At 42.9% G+C, this 26,336-nt stretch overlaps 1 protein-coding gene across 1 annotated transcript; it reads right to left on the minus strand.

Annotated features, from left to right (window-relative positions):
* Positions 1–1,843: 1,843 nt before the first annotated feature.
* On the minus strand, positions 1,844–24,691 carry LOC143286021 (uncharacterized). The gene is made up of 12 exons (XM_076593530.1): positions 24,486–24,691; positions 23,643–23,899; positions 21,543–21,747; positions 19,946–20,063; positions 18,230–18,350; positions 14,562–16,023; positions 12,993–13,108; positions 10,896–10,942; positions 9,562–9,651; positions 6,225–6,407; positions 5,292–5,396; positions 1,844–2,928 (listed from the first exon to the last, which is right to left on the minus strand). Exons 2-12 carry the CDS (start codon positions 23,880–23,882, stop codon positions 2,805–2,807), a joined length of 2,811 nt encoding a protein of 936 aa, XP_076449645.1. The 5' UTR covers positions 23,883–23,899; positions 24,486–24,691; the 3' UTR covers positions 1,844–2,804.
* Between the last annotated feature and the right edge of the window lie 1,645 nt (positions 24,692–26,336).

The following is a 26,336-nucleotide window of genomic DNA, read 5'->3' on the forward strand; positions in this document are numbered from 1 at the left end:
AGAGAGGCAAGGCCTTCAAGACACACTTGTGATAAATTAAGTCCCCTAGCATTAATTACAGAGTAATTTCCCTTTTTTTACTATCTGCACCAAAACGTTTGCAAAATAAATAAAACTTCCATGCTGAGCAAAAGAAGTTCCTGTTTGAACAGAAAATGATAATAATGACTGCTCTTGTTGTCGGGTCAGAATATCAGATCAAAGTGCCAAGTTTAGAGAATACAAAAAATATAAATATAACAGTAAATGCAGTTTGCATATAATTAGGCTTCTTTTTTTTTTTTTTTTTTTTTTTTTTTGCCCTACCCAGAGGTGCTTCTTCTTCTGCGTTCGATGTTTTGGCTGCGTCAGACGGTCACCCCTGTCGCCACGATGTAACCCACGGTCTTCTCCAGGTCGTGGCGGTCTCCCCAAAGCTGCGCCTGTAGCTCTGTGCCCCCTGGCCAGGTTTGACGCCGTAGAGCTTCATGGGTTGGGCAGTGTTGGAGGATGTGTTCAGGGGTCTGGGGTCCAGTGCCACATGGACACTCATCAGTGTGGGCGATCTTCATACGGTGAAGGTGACTCAGTAGTCGGCAGTGGCCAGTTCTCAGTCTGAAGAGGACTGTCTGCTGGTGTCTCTGGAGCTGGTGGATTGGATCGACACCACTGTTTGCACCCAGCCTTCTCTTCCACTGGTTCTGGTAACGGTTGTGGATGATGGTCCTGGCCTCTCTGTAGGTCACGGGGTGGCTGAACTGCTTCATTTTGCTGCCTGCCTTGGAGACAGCATCGGCCTTTTCGTTCCCCGTGACCCCACAGTGAGAAGGAACCCACTGAACAGTGACAGTCGACCGTTTTGAAAGGTCATGAAGGGCTGCTTTGATGTTTGTCAGCTGCTGTTCGTTTCTGGTTGACTGGAGTCCCTGCAGGAGAGATCTGCAGTCAGTGAAGAAGGCTATCTTTGGTGGTGGGTTGACTGACGTCCTGAGGCCTTGTGCAGCATGGAGTAGTGCTGCTGTCTCCGCTCTGTAGTTCGAGGAGATTCTTCCTGTGGGGAAGGCTCCAGGGGTCAGTCTTCCATCTGTGTGCCTGATGAAGATGCCTGCTCCCAGATTCTTCACCGCTCCCTCCGAGGATCCGTCTGTGAAGACGTGCGTCCATTCGCTGGGGTTGTACCGAGTCTCAATCATCTCCAATGTCAGAGCTTTCAGCAGGGGAGGGGCTTGGCAGTCCTTTTGGTCGATGCCAGGGACTTTTGTGATGATTGAGACTCCTTCCAGTTGGTCGGCCGGTTCCTCGAAGTCGGGGAGTGTTTCCATCTCGGCAGGGGACGAGGGCAGCAGGTCTTCATGTTGGCGGTGCAGGGCCTTGGAGAGGTGGTTGAAGCTGGTCCTCTTCAGTCTGTTCTTTGTTGGGTGCTTCAGTTTTTCGTGCATTGGGTGAGTTGGCATGCGCAGGAGCTTCTCGCTGTGGATGAAGACTTTTTCCTCTCGTCTATCTTCGAGTGGGTGGAGGCCTGTGTGTTTCTCCATCGCCTGAACTGGAGTCGTCTTTATCCCGCCAGTGATCAGCCGTAGGCCTGCGTTCTGAACTTTGCTCAGGCGGCTTGTGTTGGTTGCTGATGCCGTGGCCCAGGCAGTGCTGCCATACTCCAGGGTTGGCCTGACAGTTCCAGTGTACACCCTCTGCAGTATGCTGCTGTTGGCACCCCAAGAGGTCCCGGCGAGTTTTTTCAGGATGGCCAGTTTTCTGGTTGCTCGTCTCTCGATGTCCTTGAGATGGGGGTTCCATGTCAATCGCTTGTCGAGCTTCACACCCAGGTACATTGGCGTGTCATCCTGTTTCAACTGCTTTCCGTTCAGTGCCCATCCCAGAGGTGCAATATTGTTTTAAACAAGATGACTGGAAAGAACTGAATTTTTCCTATTTTTATGCCTAATTTGGTGTCAACTGACAAAGTATTTGCAGAAAAAATGTCAATGTTAAAGTTTACCACGGACACACACACACACACACAGACAACCAAACACCGGGTTAAAACATAGACTCACTTTGTTTACACAAGTGAGTCAAAAAACAGGTAGACTCATGCACACACACACACACACACACACACACAATGTATATATATATACATGTGAACTTGAGAGTCCCAGCCCACAAACAAGGAAGAAGAACCCTGTGAGAGGCACAGCACACTCTGGGTTTGCTCCCCTGCCCTTCTGGCTCTGCTCAGTGCAAAGCAGGCCACTGCAGGCTTCATACAGCCATGGAAGGCCTGAACTTCCAAAAAGTCTTGGGAAAATGAGACAACAATTACCAGGCCTGGAAAAGTCTTGGAAAAATATGTTTCACACTTCAGAATTGGAAACATCTTGGAATTTTCTGTAAAAGCCCTTGATCAAAAACTTTCATCAAAAAGCTTTAAAACATGTAGAAAAAGAAAAAAAAAGCACAAACTGACAAGGAAGAGATTGATAATCATTTTAATAAAAGGTATTAAAACCATGACAAAGCTTACCCACAAGTGCGGAATTACTTATATTTAATAATGTGTACCTGACATCTGTGAGAGTATCCATAAGCAGTCAGGAGTTGAGTTTTGAAGGAGCAAACAGCAAAGACTGAAACTCAACAGCTTTACCATCAACAATCAGCATAAACACTCAATCACCAATGTGAAAACTCTTACAACTTTAAAGCATGTTACATCAATCACTGGTGATTTACACTGAATGTACATGAACGCCTTTAACGAAACCCATTAATTTCACGAGTAAATAACAGTCACACAGCAGTGAGTTTTTACAACTGTTGAAGCCCTAAGTCTTTGGTTCCAACTTGTTCCCTGAGCGAGCAATGGGAATCAGCTCTTGCCGCAGTTCTAAGGGCAGGTACTTGGCAATCAGAGTGTTCAGTGAGCAGGTGTCCGTGATGAAACCTTGCCTGCAAAATAAAATAAAAAACAACCCATGTCACCTTTCACTGCCAAAAAAAAACTAAATCACTAATCAGTTTACGGTTTCTGTTTTCTTTCTGGTGTCAAAATTCTACAGACTTTCTGCTTGCCTATTCGTCAAAATTCTAGACTTTCTGCTAACCTATATGTCAAAATTCTACAGACTCTCTACTAACCTATGTGTCAAAATTCTACAGACTTTCTGCTAAACTATGTGTCAAAATTCTACAGACTTTGCTAACTATGTGCCAAAATTCTACAGACTTTCTGCAAACCTATGCTTCGAAATTCTAGACTTTCTGCTTACCTATGTGTCAAAATTCTAGACTTTCTGCTTACCTATGTGTCAAAATTCTAGACTTTCTGCTTACCTACCTCAAAATTCTACAGACTTTCTGCTAACCTATGCATCCAAATTCTACAGACTTTCTTCTTACCTGTCTCAAAATTCTACAGACTTTCTGCTAACCTATGCATCAAAATTCTACAGACTTTCTTCTTACCTACCTCAAAATTCTACAGACTTTCTGCTAACCTATGCATCCAAATTCTACAGACTTTCTTCTTACCTGTCTCAAAATTCTACAGACTTTCTGCTTACCTATGTGTCAAAATTCTACAAATTGTCCTATAAATGTTCATCACTGTCTTCTCCTTCGAATTTACAGTTCAATTCTTTCTGAGCATCAGCTAAAGAAAGCAATCTTGGTTGATTTAGTTTGCCACGATCGCATGTCTTGAGCAAGGTGTCAGTCCGACATTTTGTTGCGCAAGCGAGGAGAGGAGTCAGGCAAACACTGCGGCCAGTAACCCAACCAAAACGTTCAAATAAAGGACTGCCTGATGACATTGATGGTGTTTCTAGTTGTGAATAGAATCTAGAGAGATTCCCCAAGCTAAAGCTACCAGCATTTTTGTCAACGAACTGAACACAAAGCAGGGAAAAGGCAGAATATTTCGATGACGAGTTATCTCATCATTGTGGCAGCGAAGCGTATATGCTTGCGATGACGAGTTATCTCGTTGTATAGGCAGCCTTGGGGTTAAGAGTTGTTGTTTCTTTAACTCTCTGGAGATGCGCCGGTGCTCTACCCGCTCAGAATGATGTGCCATAGTGTAGGATTCGGCAAATCGCGGAATTTTTTTTCATACACTCAGCAGTGTTCAATTAAAGGGAAACTAATCAGGCTGTCTTGAGGGTCAGTCTAGGGAAAAAAACTGCGTGAAAGGCTTTTTTTCTAGACTGGGTGTGAGGTCGATCTTTACATAACCAACCAGTGTTGTGATCTGCTATTTTTTTTTTTTTTTAACAGTTTGTTGTGCAACATTTGACTTCAAACTGATTCATGAGAATCAGGAAACCTTACTGTGTGAGAAAATCATCTTTAGCTGCCTTGTGGATTAGCTGATGGATATTTAAAATATTTTTTTTTAAATATTTAGCAGCATTTAATGAGAAAACTGTTTTAAAATGTTAAAGGAAGAGATGGTAAACTTTCTAGTGATATATAATTTGTATGACTTTGTGTGAAAGTGTGTTGAATTTTTCAAATATGTCCATATTTGCCCGTCACAGTAAAACTACATGCACTATTTAACTACGTCTCCATAGAGTTAAATGTCTAATTAAAACGCAAATGTGGTGTAATGTAATTATGTATATGTATATACATGTATCAGTCCACATGCTTCAACCGAGCCACATCAGCAAACGGGCACAGACTCTGTTTGTCCGAGACTCAACTTCATTTTGCCATGATCTGTCTTGTTTGGGCAAACGATTAACTCACTCAGTACGACCAGTCCTCTCTTCTCCTCTACACAGACCCCTCGGATGTCCAGTGGGTGTCTCAATGACCCAACCTTTAGCTTCCGTCGTCAGAATTGTGGTATTCTTTGTCAACATTCACCTCTTCAGTATAAGAGCCTTCCGCTTGCAATATTTTGATGATGGTAACTGGGGTGAAACGCTGTTAACGTCGTCTCTTTCACCGTTCGTATGGAGAGAGTTAAGGTGATTGGTCCACTCAGTGCAGTTTCAATGTAAACACGCACTCAATTAGCTGGGCATCATCACGTGAGACCGAAGTTAGCAGTGACTGCCCTGGCCTCGTGAGCGATAAGTAAAGAGTGTCTGGGTTATGTTACGAAAGGAAAGCATGTGACCATGCTATGTATTCGAAAACGAACTTGTCGAAACAATTTTGACGTTGGCATAACGTCGGAACAAACTGCGATCGAGCGTAACAAAATACGGTGAAATTGTTGGCATCTCCACACCTCCTTGAAACTGAAACAGATACAGAAGCTGACAAAAAAACAAAAAAAAAAAAAAAAACAAGTGCAGTACCTTTTCATCAGCAGTTCCACATCGGCCTCAGTGATGGTCTGTCTGTGGGCGTGTCTGGCGTTGGCCTCCAGGTCTTCCGCCAAGTTCTGCCAGTACTGCTCCGACCTGCAGGTCACAGGTCACAGGTCACCGCAAAACCAGACTCTGAGAACTGTGTCGTTGTTGTATGGAAGTCATTTACAGCTTAGTCTTTTGTCATGGACTGTGACTTTCAAACTAGGACTAAGGAGGCAAGATTGCACTGGCTCTTAGTGCTGCAGCCTTGTAGGCTAGCTGGCCTTTGGGAATCATCCCAACTCCCAACTGTCCTAAAACCCTCTTGGCCGAGAGAGTGGGGATGTAACTTGGGCAAGACACTCTCCACCATAATCAAATTCTAGCCCAAATAGTCGGGACAGCAGCTGCCTCCTCTGCTGTTCTGATGGTCATAGCTGGACACGAATGACTATCAGACATACAAACAAACATACATACATACATACATACATACAAGGTTCGTTCATGACATCCAAAGAGAACATATAATAAAATAATACAAAAGAACAATGCAAGAAAATTACATAACACTAACAGACTTTCTGAAAGGTGAGTCGTTAAGAGAAACAGCTGATTGTGAATGTAAAAAGTAAAAAGCATCAACATTTCCAGAAACAATAGATGACACACTTTTATAAAAGGCAGACGACAAGAGATGACAGAAGCCATAAAAGAACTGGCAGCAGTGGACATATATATATATATATATAATCACAGCAACAACCACCACCACCACCACCATCACAGCTCACAGCTACAGTGAAAAGATCTACTCACCACAAGCTGAAACACTTACAATTTTTCTACTTCCTATATACAATCACAGCAACAACCACCACCACCACCACCACCATCACAGCTCCAGCTACAGTCAAAGATTAACCCTGAAACACTTACAGTTTCTCCACTTCCTCAATCGCTTCCTTGGTCACCCGCATGCGGCAGAAGTGGCTGAACGTCGCCTTGACAACGCTGGAGGGCAGGCCTGTCCGAGGTTTCTTTCTGGAACGGGAAGAAGCGCCAGCCTTTCTCCTGACACCCGACGTCGATGCCTGCTGTGTGTCCCCCTCACTCTGGGTCCTGCAACACACCATGACATCGTAATAATAAGAATACTGCACCCCCAAAAACGGAGTATGGCTGCCTACATGGTGGGGAAAAAAACAGTCGTACACGTAAAAGCCCACTCGTGTACATGAGTGAAAGTGGGAGTTGCAGCCCACAAATGAAGAAGAAGAATATAGTACCTCAACCTCACCCTCACCTCAGGCCCATAACTACAAAGTGGTCGTTGGGGGAAGCCTGAGGACCGCAGACGCAACCTCCCTTCTCCATCTGTCTCTGTCGGCAGCCGCTGGCAGCAGCTCACGTGTGTGGAGTCCGGTCCATTGTTTGATGTTCTCATGCCAGTTCTTCCACTGTCTTCCTCTTCTTCTCCTGCCCTCAATGGTGCCTTGCATGATTGTTTTGGACAAGCTGGTGTGTCGAGTGTTGTGTCCAAACCATATCAGCTTGCATCTCTTCACAGTTGAAAGGAGAGGTTCCTGAGGTCCAGCAAGGTTCTCAATTCTGCTCCATACATGTTCATTGGTCCTGTGTTCGATCCAGGGAATTTGAAGGAGCTTCCTCAGGCATTTGTTCTCGAAGGCCTGGATCTTCCTTTCAGTTTCGGCCGTCAGTGTCCATATATTGTGAAAAGTTTCCATTCTTACTTCTTCAACACACCATTACATAATAATTAGGATAATAATAATAACCATGATGATGATGATAAGAGGGAGAAGAAGAAGAAGAATGATAATAATGGAAATAACTTATACAGTATTTATATGGCACAAATTCACCATATTAGGGTTCTAAGTGCATCAAGAAATAACACATATACAATAGTGCATAATGACATACAACAGATCAATTTCAGAAAAATAAATAAAAATTAAACAAGAAAGCCAAGGCCTTCAAGACTCACTTGTGATGCACACTTAAAGAAAAAAGACCAACAAAATTATAAAAATCAAAAATTAGTTGGCTGAAGTGTGTTCTCTATTCTTTATCATAATTATATACAGTTTCGCGCGTGGGGGGGAGAGGCTTCAATGCAGATTCTTCTTCTTCTTCTGCATTCATGGGCTGCAACTCCCACGTTCACTCGTATGGACATGAGTGGGATTTTACGTGTATGGCCGTTTTTACCCCGCCATGTAGGCAGCCATATTCCGCTTTCGGGGGTGTGCATGCTGGGTATGTTCTTGTTTCCATAACCCACCGAACGCTGACATGGATTACAGGATCTTTAACGTGCGTATTTGATCTTCTGCTTGCATATGCACACGAAGGGGGTTCAGGCACTAGCAGGTCTGCACATATGTTGACCTGGGAGATCGTAAAAATCTCCACCCTTAACCCACCAGGCGCCGTCACCGTGATTCGAACCTGGGACCCTCAGATTGAAAGTCCAACGCTTTAACCACTCGGCTATTGCGCCCGTCAATGCAGATTCAAACCCAGGATATTCAGATTAAGAATGAGTGGTTTTGTGCACTGCGCTAACATGGCATTCAACGATGACGTTCAAAATTATCATTTAAGCATATACATTCAGCGAAATAAATCGAGAATGGTAATCAGAGTGAAAACGCCGTTTAAATTATGTTCCTTTGGTATATCTCAGACATTTAAGAATTTCTTTCAAGTCTGAGGTAAAGGAAACGTTCCCATCGCCTGAAACACACTGCAATATGTGTCTGACATTTATAGATCTGCAGAAATCTGTGTTCAACAAGCATCAAAAGTACAAGACCGTCCATTCAATTTCTCTTTTCTATTCATTCTAGTTAATTCACTATCCACTTTAAAACATTTATATCCAGTAAACACGTCAATGATTATTCAAGAAATTCTTTTAATTTGGCGGTAAAAGAAACATTGCCATCGTGTCAGGCTTTTCTACATGTTTTGTCAAGATCTGCACTGACCAGTGTCCTGCAGACGAGGCAGTGAAACAGTAAACTCAGATTTTCTTTTCTGTTCATTCTAGTTAATTCAGTGTCCACTTTAGAATATTCATATGCAGTGAACACATCAATATTGTGATTAGTTTCACTGTATGCATTCTGTCCAGAATTTATATTTCTTTGCTATTAATTGCAAACAAGAAAAACGTGGTCATGGCGTCTCATTACAAGACGTTCAGGCAGCTGCAAAGGGATAACAGCATTTTCGGAATTCAGAACCAGCATCAACGAAATAAACTGTTAATGATTCGGATAATACTGTTAAAATCGGGAGACGACGGGCACAATAGCTGAGTGGTTAAAGCATTGGACTTTCAATCTGAGGGTCCTGGGTTCGAATCACGGTGACGGCGCCTGGTGGGTAAAGGGTGGAGATTTTTACGATCTCCCAGGTCAACATATGTGCAGACCTGCTAGTGCCTGAACCCCCTTCATGCGTACACACAAGCAGAAGATAAAATACGCATATTAAAGATCCTGTAATCCATGTCAGCGTTCAGTGGGTTATGGAAACAAGAACATACCCAGCATACACATCCCTGAAAGCAGAGTATGGCTGCCTACATGGCGGGGTAAAAATGGTCATCCACATAAAAGCCCACTTGCATATATATGAGTGAATGTGGGAGTTGCAACCCACGAATGCAGAAGAAGAAGAAGAAGATCGGAAGACGTACAACCTATTAGTATGACGGTGAAGATTTTTTCCAACTATGTTTAAGCCAAATTTGGTATTGGCAGACAAAGTATTTTCAGAGAAAATGGCAATGTTAAGTTTAACACACACACACACACACAACCAAACACCAGGTTATAACACAGACTCACTTTGTTTAGACAAGTGAGTCAAAAATTAGTAAATGAATAAATAAATGAATCATAAACAGTAAGTAAATAAATAGTTGGAAAATAGATTATTTTAAATATAACAAATTCAAAAAGAGAAACGTCCATTTACACCAAGATATTACTACAAACTGCATATATGAACAATCACACACACACACACACACACACACACACACACACACACACACACACACACACACACATATATATTTCACATGACCTAACACACCACAACACGACACATCGCAATGATATCAAACTAAAAAAAAATAACACCAACAGGTCACCCCTCAATTTCCTTTCCCCCATGCAGTGTCTACAAAGAACTGTGCCCAGAGGTGCGAGAGCGGTGGTCACAGCGTTCCACTTGCCTGCCTCCTGGTCTGGAGAACGGCGTGTTGGGCGTACCCTGCTTCTCGGGCAGGTGGGGAGTCTTCAGGGGAGAGTACCCTTCCTCTTCACTGCGCCCACACAAAAGTCACAACACCCCGCATCAGTATCAGTATCAGTATCAGTACCTCAAGGAGGCGTCACTGCGTTCGGACCAAATCCATATACGCTACACCACATCTGCTAAGCAGATGCCTGACCAGCAGCGTAACCCAACGCGCTTAGTCAGGCCTTGAGAAGAAAAAAATTAAAATAAAATAAAATAGATAGATAAATAAATAAATTAAAAAAATAAATGTATAAAAAATAAAATAAACATAAAATAAAATAACAAAACAAACAAAAATATATAAAATAATTTTTTTTTTTTAAATGAAACAAAATAAATAAATAAATGAATAAAATAAGAAGAAATAAGTAAATAAATAAATAAATAATAGATAAATACATTAAAAAAAAAAACTACTACTAATAAGTATAACTATATAATACTAACAGTATTACGTCATCAGGTGAATAGCAGTAACTGAAGTGTTTCGACTGCACTGGGAACTGACTGTATACCATGCTTACCAATTCGAGAAAAATTCAATAACTCATCATCAATGAAAACGTAAAATAGCAAGGAGCTTCGCAAACGACCCTGTTTTATAAATTATGGGTGTCAAAAGATGAGAGAGACAAGAGACAGAGAGAGACAGAAAGAGAGAGAGACACGGACAGAGCAAGATTTTTTTTTTTTTTTTTTTTAACCCTATGTAGTGATTTTAAAGTGAACCTCTTTTTCCATATCGTATATACTCTTTTCTGCTTTGTTCTGTGTTTCTGTTTCTGTTTAATTTAACTTAACAATTTTAGCACCCACACCCACACCCCCACCATACGCACACACACACAGACCAAAAAACAAAAAACAGATTAAACACTGGACCTGATTACCTTACTGGATTAATACTTTGTAAACAAATCCTGAAATAATAAAGATAAACTTAACATAAATGCAATCCTAATCGACCTGAAATACTGATATATACCTGAAATAATGATTATAATAAAAGAAATGACTGACTCATTGAGTCCTGTGCCTGAGCAATGCTCTGGCATCAGAACTCGTCAAAACATATTTTGCGTTCCTACATACGCATAAAACCTAAGCAAATGGAACTAACTTCTACAGTATTTCCACATGTGTCCACAAGCAATTTGGAGGAAAAAATAGTATATATATATAGATATAATATATATATATATATATAATATGGCATGAAAGCCTGCCATGGCTGCAAGACCCCAGGGTTGAATAGGTTAACAGTACCTGTCCTCCTCTTCCTGGTCTGACGGCCCATGGATTAAATCAGGCATCTGTTGAACACAGCAATATTATTATTATTATTATTATTGCTATCATCATTATCATCATTATTATCATTATCACTATTATCATCATTATTATTATGAGCGTTTACGCCTAATCTTGAAAATAAGCCCTAGACGTTTACAAAAAGAAAAAAAAACGGAACACAAGATACGAGACATTACTAAATTATTCATCCCCCTCCCACACACACACACACACCCAAACACACACACACACACACACACACACAAGTCAAAGTACACAATCAAAAATACAATCTATAAATACTGAAACCCTCAAACTCACTCACTCCCTGACAGTCCCTTTAGTTCATACTGGAAAGGGGTAAGCTGTTGAGAATTATTCAGGAGGGGAAAAGGTGGGTCATTGGACTGAGTGGATCTGAAAGAGCGTGTACAGTGTAAAACTGTAAGCCGAAAGGTGATGTGGGCACAAAGTGAACACAAATGCAAATCCATTGAAACATTTCCTTTTTAACACTTCAACCATACACAGATAAACATTAAAAAAATCAAATCATTCAGTCTTCAGCTTTTCTAGACATCCACGTGTACCCTTTCCATTAGGCCTACTGTTCTCCTACACGCACACACACACACACACACACACACACACACACACACTGCACACACACACCACTCGCACCCTCCATTGTACCATTGTTCTCAAACTCCCTTTTTTCCTTTTTTTTCTTCCAAGTCCAATATTACCAGTTTCATCAGTTGTGGAAACAAGAACATACCTAGCATGCACACAACCAAACACCGAGTAAGGCTGCCAACTGCCAACATGGCGGGATAAAAATGGTCATATAAGCGTAAAAGCCCATGAAATACCCTTTCATTCCTCTACCTATCTTTGATGTTGCCGCTTGCTTTTCATGCTTCTCTTCCAGTGATAATCAAACTCATTTTAGAGAAGTATAAAACTCAAGGACTGTAGTGCCAAACAAGATGGTGAACTGAAGTGCATGTCTTAACTCTTTCCATACGAACGGCGAAAGAGACGACGTTAACAGCGTTTCACCCCAATTACCATCATCAAAATACTGCAAGCGGAAGGCTCTTATACTGAAGACGTGAATGTTGACAAATACCACAGTTCTGATGACAGAAGCTAAAGGTTGGGTCATACAGACACCCACTGGACATCCGAGGGGCCTATGTAGAGGAGAAGAGAGGACTGGCCGTACTGAGTGAGTTAACACCAAAACAAAGATAATGAAAAGAAAAGAAAAAAACCTAAACTACCATTACCAATAGGGAACACTTTCTTGTGTTTTAAAATGCTTATTGTTTTACTGGATATTCTCCTTTTACATTATGACTGATGTGTGAGAGTGGTGATCTGGTAAACATGTGCCAGTTACTCATCTGTTTCTTTTCATTTTGCTTTCTTGCTTCTTGACATGCATTTTCATTAACCAAGACTCTGCAAGAGAAAAAAATCTGTTTTAATTTATTGAACTAAAATTGAAAGCAGACAAGAAAGTCTTCTGAACTGAAATGAATTGAACTGAATTGAACTGAGACAGAAAATACGAAGAAAAAAAAAACACAGAGCACAGGAGCTGCAGTTAAGATGGCTGCCGGAAAAAGAGGGCACTAGTCAGGGATGCACAGGGGAGGTAACCTACTTCGGGAGGTTATCGGCCGTAGGTACTTTCGTTTTCTCCGCATAGGCGGGCAGTAGTTTGCACAGGACAGGAATCAGACCCCTGCCGGAGTCTGCACTAGTGGGTCACGGTTAACTCACTCAGTACGGCCAGTCCTCTCTTCTCCTCTACACAGACCCCTCGGATGTCCAGTGGGTGTCTGAATGACCCAACCTTTAGCTTCCGTCGTCAGAATTGAGGTATTCTTTGTCAGCATTCACCTCTTCAGTATAAGAGCCTTCCGCTTGCAATATTTTGATGATGGTAATTGGGGTGAAACGCTGTTAACGTCGTCTCTTTCGCCGTTCGTATGGAGAGAGTTAAGTATGTGTAATTAAAATATATTTTCCTGCATATGCTACCTTGTCTTCAAAACCTACCAGTGCTGTTTCTGCAGAAACACTGGCTCCTGCGTTGTTGTCTTCCTCTGTGTGGGCGTCTTCCGCTCCCTCATCTTCTGCTTCTTCTTCTCCTCTCACAGGGGACTGGGTCGATTCTGAACACGTACGCATGAATGCATGCACGCACACACACACAGTGCACACATGTGTACAAAAGACACACACACACACACACAACAAAACACACACACACAGTACACTAGATTACTTACATGGCATAATGCATCCTAAAGACAGAAATTAAAGTGACAAACTGGAAGAAACAATACAAAAAAAGAAAGTAATATATCCAAACAGAACTGAACTGAAACAATGACTCGGCTTATATTACAGATAAACATTATGGCAAGACACTGCATCAAAAGCACACGAAACAAAATATCCATAGTGAACCCCCCATTCCCCACCCTCCTCACAAAAAACAAACAAACAATTCAAACAACTTAAACCAATCCCGTATATAACAACGCCCAAATAACACCAAACCCAACCACCACAACACCCCACTAAAATCAGTCCCTCTCTTCCTGAGTTCCTCCCCACACTCCCCTCCACACAACACCACCTCAACAACACCCACTGAAAACAGAAAAAAAAGGACACACCCACACTGTCACCGTACTCATCCAAACAAAGCAAAACCCAAACACAACACCCCACTAAAATCAGTCCCACCCTTCCTCCCTCCGTCCCTCCCCTCCACACAACAACACCTCAACAAGATTCAAGACTCAAATGGTTTAATGACTTAAGCTCATATCACTAAGTAGAAAACATGCTTCCTCCCCCCCCCCCCCACCCCACCCCCCCCCCCCCCCAACCCCCTCTCACCCTCACCCTCGTTCCTTCCCTCCCTCCTACACATTTACGCTTTTCACGACATTGTTCTACTCTTCAAAAGAAATACAAAACAATATCTAATGGTATGTATACGCACAATCTTCATGGTCTACTGATGTGGTTCATATTTAAATAACACGTGGCCATCGACCCGATTTCATAGTGAGAGAGAGAGAGAGAATAACAACACCTCAACAACACCCACTGAAAACAAAACGAAAAAAAAGCACAAACCCGCACTGTTGCCAAACTTAAAGATAAACAAACAAAGCAAAACCCAAACACAGCACCCCACTAAAATCTCTCCTCCTCCCCCCACTCCCCTCCGCACAACACCACCTCAACAACACCCACTGAAAACAAAACAAAAAAAAGGACACACCCACACTGTTGCCAAACTTACCCAAACAAAGCAAAACCCAAACACAGCACCCCACAAAAATCATAGTCCCACCCTTCCTCTGTTCATCCCTCACCTCCGCACAACACCACCTCAACAACACCCACTGAAAACAAAACAAAAAAAAGCACACACCCACACTGTTGCCAAACTTACCCAAACAAAGCAAAACCCAAACACAGCACCCCACAAAAATCATAGTCCCACCCTTCCTCTGTCCATCCCTCACCTCCACACAACACCACCTCAACAACACCCACTTAAAACAGAAAAGAAAGCACACACCCACCAAACCCTGCCGTACTCACCAGGTCTCTCCAGACGACTGGACAGCCTTTCAACCGCTGATGAAAGAGACGGCATCTGAGAGGAGGCACCATCGTCCCCTCCATCCCCAAGCACCTGTTCCCCAATCCGGCTCCCATCCGCCAGCCCGCTCTCTTTTCCCGACAGTGACCCAGACGCGTCAACCACCGCCTCCCCAGGGGCCGACAAACTCAGTGCAGTTCTGCGCCGACTGGAGGAGTGCAGAGTGGAGCGGCTGTTGGAAACGGGAGTGCTGGCCCTTGGCGTTTTCTTTCGGGAGCCGGGGTTTGCCGTGGGGTCCCCGGCAACGCCAGAGGGCGTTGCCACTCGGGACAGAGACTGCGTGAACTGGGTCAGTGTGGTCTGAGACAGGGCTTGCCTCCCTTCACCGCTGCCGTCCTGATGTGGTTTTTCAGTGGGGGACTGAGCGCTGCTGCTGTCGCTTCTTCTGCTTCTTCTTCTTCTTCCTGCGCTTGAAGGTGGTGCCGTTGACGGTGTCTGTGCTTTGCTGTTTCTTGTTCTGCTCGACGGTGTCTGTGTTTTGTCATTTCTTCTTCCGCTTGGTGGTGTTTCTGTTTCTGCTTCGCCATTTCTTCTTCCGCTTGGCAGTGTTTCTGCTCTGTCACTTCTTCTTCTGCTTGACCGTGTTTCTGCTCTGTCACTTTTTCTTCCACTTGACGGTGTCTCTGCTGTCTCTGCTATGTCACTTCTTCTTCTGCTTGACCGTGTTTCTGCTTTCTCACTTTTTCTTCCACTTGAAGGTGTCTCTGCTGTCTCTGCTTGGTCATTTCCTCTTCCACTTGACGGTGTCTCATCTGTTTCTGCTTCGTCACTTCTTCTTCTGCTTGACCGTGTTTCTGCTTTGTCACTTTTTCTTCCACTTGAAGGGGTGTCTTCTGTTTCTGCTTCGTCATTTCTTCTTCCACTTGACGGTGTCTCTGCTATTTCAGCTTCTTCATTTCTTCTTCCACTTAATAGTGTTTCTGCTTCATCATTTCTTCTTCCACTTAACAATGTTTCTGCTTCGTCATCGCACGAAGATAACACTACAGACAGTGTTTGTGCTTTATACCCACCCTGCACCCGCTCTGTTTCCAGCCGAGAGCTTTGCGTGTGCATTTCCACCTCCTCTTCCACCTCCACGGCGTTCTCGTTGTCAGCGGTTGCATCCCTGACATCAATTTCCCCAAAGACGTCATAGAAGACGTTCCTTTCGCTGCCTTTGCTTCGGTCTCTTTCTGACGTCCCGGATCTATCCAGACCATGCTCTGAGGAATCGGCACCATCAGTTTCACCAGCGACGCCCACATCCTGCTCATCCTTGTCCGCACCCGACAGGGGGGAGGCGGGCGGCACAGGGTCAGGGGTTGCTGTGTTGTTAGCGTTGTCATCGGTCGTTGCTGTGACGTCTTTGATGGGAGTGCTGGTTCTTGAGTCCCTTGAGTACTCTGGGGTCTGCTGCACCTGGGTGACAGCGGTAATGTCAGCCTTAGAAATGTTTTCAGCGTCCTAAACGATATGGATATTAATGCAAAGCCTATCTCTGGTCAGAGACCAGACTCTTAAGCGCTTCACAAACACGGAGTCATTTTGCACAACAGGCTGCCAGCCTGGGTCGAGGCAACTGACGGCTGCCACTGAGCAATCATCATTCGCTTCCTGTGTCATTCAATCTGGTTTCAGTCATGCACACACACACTCACACAGACATGTAACATTTTACGTGTATGATTGTTTTGTTTATGTACCCCGCCATGTATGCAGCCATACTCCGTTTTCTGGGGTGTGCATGATGGACATTTTCTTGTTTCAGTAACCCACCAAACGCTGACAAGGATTAAAGGATATCTAACATGTGTATTTGATCTAAATACCATTGCAAAGGCTTGTCAAAACTGTAAAACTAAAAATGTATTCCTAGTGCAAATGCTTTGACAACAGTTTATCAAACTGTGCAAGTGTATTCATTCATTGTCCTAACACCACCACAAAGGTTTATCAAAACTGTTGAAATGTATTCATTGTCCTAATACAATTACAAAGCTTTATCAAAACTGTTGAAATGCATTCACTGTCCTAATACAATTACAAAGCTTTATCAAAACTGTTGAAATGCATTCACTGTCCCAGTAACACTACAAAAGTTTATCAAAACTGTGCAAAATATCCATTGCCACCCCATGCCTCCCAGTTCACCCTGCATGTGAGAGGAATGAGATATGGACAGAGGAAGGGGGTCGAGGTGAAAGAGAGAGAGTGGTCAAGAAAGTCTAAGGGTGCTATACAAATGTACAATATGAATAATTATTATTATTATCATTATAAAATATTAATTGCCCAAATACTGTTACAATAGTTTATCAAAACTGTGCAAATGTATTCATCACCGAAATACCAGCAAAAAGGCTTGTCAAAAAAGTAGGAAAGTATTCACTGTCTAAATACTGTTACAACATTTTATCCAAGCTGTGCTAATGTATTCATTGTCTTAACACCTTTACAAAGGTTTATAAAAACTGCAGAAATGTATTCATTCCCTAAATACTATTAGAAACAGCATGTAGAATTCAACAGAGACAAGCACACAAAATATAAACCCCAGAAATTATTTGCAACCCAAACCTCCATATAAATGGGTGAATATTAATGATTTCTCATCGAACTCTGCCTAACCTTTTCTATTTTATCCTTTCCAATCCTAACTTTCAGAGAAACAAGAACATTCCTATTCTGATTCCGTCATCTCTCTTTCAACCACTGTTGTGTCCCTTCCAGACCTAACAAAATCACAAATAGTAGGAGTTTTAAATATACTCCTATTTTGGTGATAAATACTTACCATGTCAAACTGATGCAAAACTTGGCCTATTGGTTTGCTCTGGTTAGCCAAATTTTGTGCAACTAACAGTGAAAAGACGCCTGGCCCTGCCTGGTCCGCTCTTAGCCAAACACCTCTCAAATCTACAAGCCCTGAATCATTCCTTTGGCCAAGGCTGTGGACACAAATCTTGTCAGGTTTATGCTCTGTCTCGTCTTTGGCTTTTTTTTTGCAACGAAGTGTGTTCAGTTGGCCTTTTTTGCAGTATGCCGCTTGATATTATTATCTTTGGAGGCAAAATTGCACTGGCTCTTAGTGCTACAGCCTTGTGGGCTAGTTGGCCTTTGGGAACCACCCCAACACTGGCTGTCTTGAAACCCTCTTGGCCGAGAGAGTGGGGATGTAACTTGGGCGAGACACTCTCCACTATAATCAAATTCTAGCCCAAATAGTTGGAACAGCAGTTGCCTCCTCTGCTGTTCTGATGGTCATAGTCAGACACGACAGTTTCAGTTTCAGTTTCAGTAGCTCAAGGAGGCGTCACTGTGTTCGGACAAATCCACACACGCTACACCACATCTGCCAAGCAGATGCCTGACCAGCAAAAGTTGCATCGACCGGGAATCGAACCCGGGTCACCCGCGTGGCAGGCGAGTATTCTACCACTAGACCACTACAGACTATCATATATGTACCTTCTGGTTTCAGTTTCCTCAGTCTCTAGACTAGGACGTCCCAGCACAATTCCATTGTAAGTCACTTATTGAATCAATGCAGTCAAATGACAGCCAGGTACACTCCCAAACCACCACCCCCACCTCGACAAACCCCCATCTCCCTGCTTTTCCGTACCTGTGAAGGAGAGGCAGCAGGAGAAATCTGTGGCAGCGTAATGTTGAACTTTCTCTTCTTCCCTCGGAAGCGACCTCCACTTGCAGGCTCCTTCACCGCTGTGTTGTTGCCAGAAGCAGACCTGAAACAGAGAGAGAAAATCTGAAGATAGGGGGGGGGAGTGAGGGGGTGGAGCGAGCAGAAAATAACTTACTTTCTCACTTTAATGAACCTTCTGCAGGCTTGGGACAACAAGAAATCTGAACAAGAAGCAATGGTACCCTAAAGACATACAAGTGGAGAAAAAAAGAAGAAAAAAAAAACGGAATAAAAAGATCAGAAACATCAGAGTTATTGTTTCCACACTGACACATTTTATTCCCAGTCTAACACACCGTGTCTCAGTGAAAAGAGGGAAGAGGAAATTGCGACTGCTCTGCACAGACACTGACTGCCCAATGACCACTCCACTGACACTGTCACAAACAGGTTGCCCAAAGGACACGTGGAGAGAGCACTTCCACTAGTCCGGCAGAAGGTTTAGCTGTCCCGGACAATCAGACTGATGGATATCTAGAGCCCTCGTTCTGATAAACTATCATTCTGAGGTGCTCCATGTACATATATACATCTACTGCACATACATTGTAAGAGAACACACACTACAAAGGAATAGTCCCCAGAAAAAGTCTTTCGGAAAATCCATTTCAAGATATCAAACACAAGTTGCATCTTTGGAAAAGTCAATTAGATTTCAGGAACAGAAAACTGCCATGACAAGAAAACTATCAACAGTAACGATGCACACTGCAATGTGACACAATAACAATACAACACAATATCATGTAAACTCAAACACAACAATATCGAATTTGAATTAGAATTTTATTCAGTAAGGCCGAAGCCCCATTTGAAGGGGTTGTGAACTATAATAAGTACACCATATTTTGCAACAAAAAGAAATCGCAAAATATAAATATATGCAAATCTTATCTCCCATATGCACACACACTCATGTTATGAGGAAATGGCAAAAAAACAAAAACAAAAACAAACACAAACACACACACACACACTGTATATAATGCACACATACATATAAGCATACACCTAAACTCACGTACTTGTATACAGGAACCAATATACAAATACTCACAACCATATACACATGCATACAAATGCACACATAAACATGCATATATGTATACAAGATACAGCAATTTCTCTTATTTTAGATGCTTTCTGTATGTAAACAGCAAATTGTGTGTTCATTTCTCGAAGCTGTGAGAAGATAAAGTCAAAAATCAGAAGGATTTCTATAATATTTAGGATGTATGAACTGGTGTCTTAAGTCCTCAAAAGCAGGGCAATCAAGTATGAAATGGACTTCATCATCAGTTGCATTCATGCACACTGGACATTTCATTGTATTTACAGTACATTTCTTATAACGAAGACGATGCACACCTAATGCAGAAGTACGAAAACGAAATTTTGTGAGAGCATATCTTATAAATCTATTTAAATCCATCATCAAGTAAGCTTCTAACTCATGAGATACACAACAATATAGCACCTGAGAAAGACAAATTCTCTGACTTGGTAGAAACAATAGTAATATAAAAAAAATATACACAAAAATAATGGGTACCGCACACAACATATGACAATCAATGAAACTCATCAGACCTGTCATTTGTGGGCCCTTGTGCACTGTCAACACACACGACAGCCTACCTGTTCTCCAGCAAAGACACGCCCACTTCGTTGATCATGAGGCTGCTGACGTTGTGCGTTGTGGAGAGAGCGTCAGTGGCTGTGCTGCTCTTCCGAACAGCAGGCGTCTCTTCAGGGGCTAGGATAACGAATGATTGACAAATGTCATTTCACACAATTCTGTGAAGCACAGAAATGTGTTACACACTCAGTCACACAAGTATATTTTGATATTACATCATAAATCATGTTTGTGTGTGTGTGTGTGTGTGTGTCTGTGTGCACGTGTGCCTGCGTGTGCGTGTGCATGTGTGTGCTCTTTTGGTTGTGGAAAATCAGAATCAACAGAAACTGATCATTCATGTATGGAAATATTTAGCATACTGTTTGTGTAGGGGAGGGATGGGGGTGGGGAAGTGCATATGGACAGGACTGGTTAAAAGCTAGTTAAGCATGTGTAAGCATGCCCATGTACCAGAATCTGTGCATGTGTGTGCGCATGTTTTACAACACAACTGTAAGCATTTATGTGAATTTATGCAAGTTTGTGCAATCGCAATTCTTCATCACAGATTTTAAGACACACACAAAGACAGACTATATCTTAGCGCAAATCTGTGAACACATGCACAAGCGTCTGTTTGTAATTACACATATCGCTATGTCAGTGCTTCAAAATATGAACAAAGTTCACAAAAACAAAAAAAAACAAGCACATAAAAGCATGACCTTAGTACTGACCCCGAGAACATTTCTGACAAAACCCTTGGCACCAAAAAGATTACAACTCAGTACAGTAAGAATACCCATATATCAATTCTGGAAAAAGAAAAAAAAATCAAGGCCTTCTACGGGGGAAAAATCCAATGAATGGACAAGCAAGGTAGAAAATAAGAAGAAAAAAAAAGGACCACAGAAAGAAAAAAGGAAAGCGATAGAAAAGAGGAAATTTCTGGCACAAAATTTCAAGACAGTGGGACTACAATCCACACTGAAAGACCCCCCTGACATCCGCAAAGGGATTCACAGTCACACTGATGCTTCCGGCACCAGACAATCCCTGCAGCACTTCCCCCACTGCTTACCTCACTGACAGGCGCAACAGCCCCCAGTGGTTAAAGCCTTGGACTTTCCATCTGAGGGTCCCGAGTTCGAATCGCGCTAACGGCGCCTGGTGGGTAAAGGGTGGAGATTTTTCCCATCTCCCAGGTCAGCATATATGCAGACCTGCTTAGTGCCAGAACCCCCTCCGTGTGTATATATATGCAAGCAGAAGATCAAATACGCACGTTAAAGATCCTGTAATCCATGCCAGAGTTCGGTGGGTTATGGAAACAAGAACATACCCAGCATGCATACCCCTAAAAACAGAGTACAGTGGGTTATGGAAACAAGAACATACCCAGCATGCACACCCCTAAAAACAGAGTACAGTGGGTTATGGAAACAAGAACATACCCAGCATGCACACCCCCCAAAAAGGAATATGGCTGCCTACATGGCGGGGTAAAAATGGTCAAACACATAAAAGCCCATTCATGTACATGTATACAAGTGAAAGTGGGAGCTGCAGCCCACGAACGAAGAAGCAGCAGCAGCAGCAGCTTGCTCCACCCACCTTGCTCCAGGAAACCAACGATGTTTGTGCGAGGCGTGAAGCGCCGTGTGACATCATCAAGGTCGACGGCCGAGACAGAGGAGCGACGTCTGGCAGTCTTGCGGCCTCTGGACGATGATGGGGGCGGCATGCCAACATCCGACATTCGCTTCCTCTTGCGGGTGACCGGCTGGGCTGTACCTTGCATGGTCAGCATGTTCTGAATCTGCACACACATCATGTTTATTATTATCATCATTATTGTTGCTGCTTATAGTCCAGCTGACCAAACAGGGCCTTATCACCTCTGCCCTACTACACCAATGTTCAACAGTGTAAAACACAAAACAATTACATATATATTCATCATGAAGATAAACCTACACATTTCAACAAGATATAAATTATAATATCTTAACCATTTAGCCCCTTGGGGCAAACAAAAAGATTTGGCCTTGCTGAGGACATCAGCCATTCTAAAACATTTGTCATCCCCAGATGACGGGCGCAATAGCCAAGTGGTTAAAGCGCTGGACTGTCAATCTGAGGGTCCCGGGTTCGAATCACGGTGACGGCGCCTGGTGGGTAAAGGGTGGAGATTTTTACGATCTCCCAGGTCAACATATGTGCAGACCTGCTAGTGCCTGAACCCCCTTCGTGTGTATATGCAAGCAGAAGATCAAATACGCACGTTAAAGATCCTGTAATCCATGTCAGCGTTTGGTGGGTTATGGAAACAAGAACATACCCAGCATGCACACCCCCGAAAACGGAGTATGGCTGCCTACATGGCAGGGTAAAAACGGTCATACACGTAAAAGCCCACTCGTGTGCATACAAGTGAACGCAGAAGAAGAAGTCATCCCCAGATTACAAAAAATCATTTAAAAAAAGTTTATGAAAACACAATACTTCAAAGCCAAACAAAACAAACGAAAAAAAACACATAAAAAGGCCATACTGGTAAATAATACTGCAGAATGGACAGTTAGTGTCTTTGTGGTGTTCACAATTTTACTACCTAATCGCCAGAACAAAACAGCAAAGATAGAACATCATAGACTGTGGAAAAGAGAAAAAGTATCAAGGCTTGCTCAAATTAAGAAAGGGGAATGGACTGGGAAGGCAGAAAATGAAGACAACAGTAAGGAAAGAAAAAAGGCAGAAATAAAGAGAGCATTAGGAAAGGGCAAAATTCTAGCACTGAATTTCCAGAAGGCGGGGATCCTATTTATACCGAAAGACCCCCAACATCCGCATGGGGAAACACATCTTGTTCAGCTATCATCAGAAATATCACACACTCGTAAACGTAAACATGTGTGATGAATAATTCATGTGAAACCTCAACAAGCTACAGTTTGTTAAAGATACTCTTTGTCCAAGCATCACTTTGTCCAAGCTACACTTAGTCTAAGCTACACTTGGTTTAAACAGCATTTTATTTTGAACATGTCATGACTCATAGTACAACACACTTATAGATGAACAGGACAAAACAAGAATACCTTAAATACAAAGTCCTGGCCTGATACATATACATGTACTAATTTAAATATATATATGACGGATGTCTTCACAGCTATAAGTTTAGTAACTAACCCTACATGGATTTTAACAAAGCTACACTTTGTCCAAGCGGCATGCTGTCCAAGCTACACTTTGTCCAAGCTAAACTTTGTCCATGCTGCATTTTGTCCAAGCAAAACTTTATCTAAGCTACATTTTGTCAAGTACACTTTATCTAAGCTACATTTTGTCCAAGCTAAACTTTGTCCATGCTACACTTTATCCAAGCTACATTTTGTCCAAGCTACACTTTTTCCAATCTACACTTTGTCCAAAGAAAGTCGGTTGATTGCTTGGTGTGTGGGTCGTCACGCTAAATGTCAGCAAGGCATGAAAAATACAGCTCAATACTAGTATGATGCACACATCAGATGTATACAGAAGCCAATACTTACAATAAAACTCTATATAAAATAAATACATAAACATTTTCAAAATATATAAGAATAGTAAAACATTTTTTTTTAATACAATAATAATAATTATAACAAATTAAGCTATAAACAGCCACGCAAAAAAATCCTTAAAAGAAAGAAATAAATCAGTCATTACAATGTGTCTTGGGGTAACTTCCTCCTCGCTCCTGCCAGCAGCTCTCACACTGTTCCTCGTACGTGGTGACTGGGCTTCCATACGTTTCCTCTGCTGCTTGCTGGCAGACTCTGGCACCGAGTCACCCCCTTCTGAATCTCCAGCCACTGAACGACGACGCTTAGCTCTGTGAACTTCATTCTCAGTGTTCACACTCTGCAAATAGTCCTTCACAGTGGTCTGAGGTGTTCTGGTAGCCATCTCTTTCAGTTCACCGGCTGTACAAAATTGTAAAAGCAACTTCAGAACTTGTTCAGGTTAAGTGTAAGCTAGAAGAAAATATGATTATCATTGCACTTGTGGCAAATACTCCCCCAACAAATCTTATAACCAGACTGTTTCCCTCTTCAAACTTGATATCAAAATTCTTTTTTTCTCTCTTCAATCAATGTAAGTTTGTAACTCTCACTACTCACTAGTCTCAGTCTCAAGCAATAAAGCTGCAATCAAATATCACCTCTCCCTCACTCTGTACTTAAGTAAAATTTACAAATTACTATTCGGTATCAAGGAAAACAATATATAGTCAGCAGTAACTCTCTCTCTCTCTCTCTCTCTGTTTCTCTCTCTGTACTTTTCTTCCTCTTTAGCGACCACAATCATTATTGTAATTAATCTGTCGCTCAAAAATGGGGCAGTCTGGAGAAAAAAGTTCACACACACACAGTGACATAATATCTCTGCAAACACAGAGTTTCACACACACACACACACTGACAAGCAAAACCACACAAATATTTGTTGAAGACCCACCGCAAGCAGTCTCTTCAATGAAGCACGTCTACACTGAGCTGTAGTACTTACTTGTCTGTTGAACTTGTCGAAACTGAAACGTATTTTCAACTCGATCTATGCTGTTGGTTACAAATTCCCCGCCATCTTTGATTTACGATCCAGTATTTTTAATAACTGTAAAAAAAAAAAAAATCGAAAATGTAAAATGACAGATAACTTATTACACGATACTAACATGTTTTCAATCTTTGAATTGACGAGCTCAGTAAGCTCTGAACAAACAAAACCGTATTGTCGTTTTGTAAGCAAACAGACTTTGTATGGAAAGCTTGTTATGCCAACTCATACAAACAAACACATTTATTCCCAAACAAAGAAATCTGGGCCTTTCTGAACGCTCCGGCGAATGATTCGAGGGGTACAGGGTTTCAATACAACACGCATAGGGCTTGAGCAGCACAGGAGGCGGTGTTTACGAGACATTAGTCAAGTTAAACTGACATAGATCTCCACATACCGACGGTGGAACTGTCATCAAAGATCGGTCCTGAGTCAGCCGACACGGTCTTCTTCTTCGTTCGTGGGCTGCAACTCCCACATTAACTCGTGTGTATTTTTGCTTTTCAAAAAAGTATTAACTGGTATGTACACGAGTGGGCTTTTATATGTATGACCTTTTGTATCCCGCCATATATGCAGCCATGACTCCGTTTTCGGGAGTGTGCATGCACGGCTGGCCAACTTGAGTTTGGCGGCTGTGTTCTCAGTTGTTTCCCGGCCGAACCCACTGAACGCTGACATGGATTACAGGATCTTAACGTGCGTATTTGGTCTTCTGCTTGGGTATACACACGAAAGGGGTTCAGGCAGTAGAAGGTCTGCACATATGTAGACCTGGGAGATCGGAACCCTTTACCCACCAGGCGCCGTTACCAAGATTCCGGAACCTGGGACCCTCAGGTTGAAAGTCCAACGCTTTAACCGGCACACGGCCATTGCCCCCGTCATCCTGCATATGTGTATAGGGTCTCTGGTCTCATCACATTTTACCGTAAGGGGCCTTAGGGGTGCCAGCAAAGTCGTTAAACACCAAGCCCTTTCGGCACCACCACAGTCACTATGTAATTAGCTAGTAAAAGTCTAACGACATACTAGCTGATGTCCTTAAGGTCAAGTTGTTCGAGGCTGTGATCTTGCTCCATGGAAAGTAGTACGGTTCGAGGCGTAGGGTCCTGGCTGGCTGTCTTTCCGGGTTCAGTTGGGAGGTTCATCTGCACTGAGAGTCCTGTAGGGGAGTCCAGGCTCTTCGCGGCTGGGACGGGTGGGTGAAGCCGCCGGTCCTGTGGCTGGTTGTCTGACTGAGGATGGGTCCTCGCTGGTTCGTGGCTGTCGGCCGCCTGGGGTTGAAGTCAGTCAGTCTTAGCCCGGGTACCGACGGGCGCAATAGCCGAGTGGTTAAAGCGTTGGACTGTCAATCTGAGGGTCCCGGGTTCGAATCACGGTGACGGCGCCTGGTGGGTGAAGGGTGGAGATTTTTACGATCTCCCAGGTCAACATATGTGCAGACCTGTTAGTGCCTGAACCCCCTTCGTGTGTATATGCAAGCAGAAGATCAACTGAATACGCACGTTAAAGATCCTGTAATCCATGTCAGCGTTCGATGGGTTATGGAAACAAGAACATACCCAGCATGCACACCCCCGAAAACGGAGTATGGCTGCCTACATGGCGGGGTAAAAACGGTCATACACGTAAAAGCCCACTCGTGTGCATACGAGTGAACACAGAAGAAGAAGAAGAAGCCCGAGTGCCATTATATAAATGTCCCACTGGTCAGTCATATCGTCCGTGTCAGTCCAGCTAGGCAGCCCCCAGTCAGTTATATAAATCCCTTCCACCGCCAAACTCACATTAATTAAT

This window comes from Babylonia areolata, chromosome 9 (assembly GCF_041734735.1).
Source record: "Babylonia areolata isolate BAREFJ2019XMU chromosome 9, ASM4173473v1, whole genome shotgun sequence".
Lineage (NCBI taxonomy): Eukaryota > Metazoa > Mollusca > Gastropoda > Neogastropoda > Buccinidae > Babylonia > Babylonia areolata.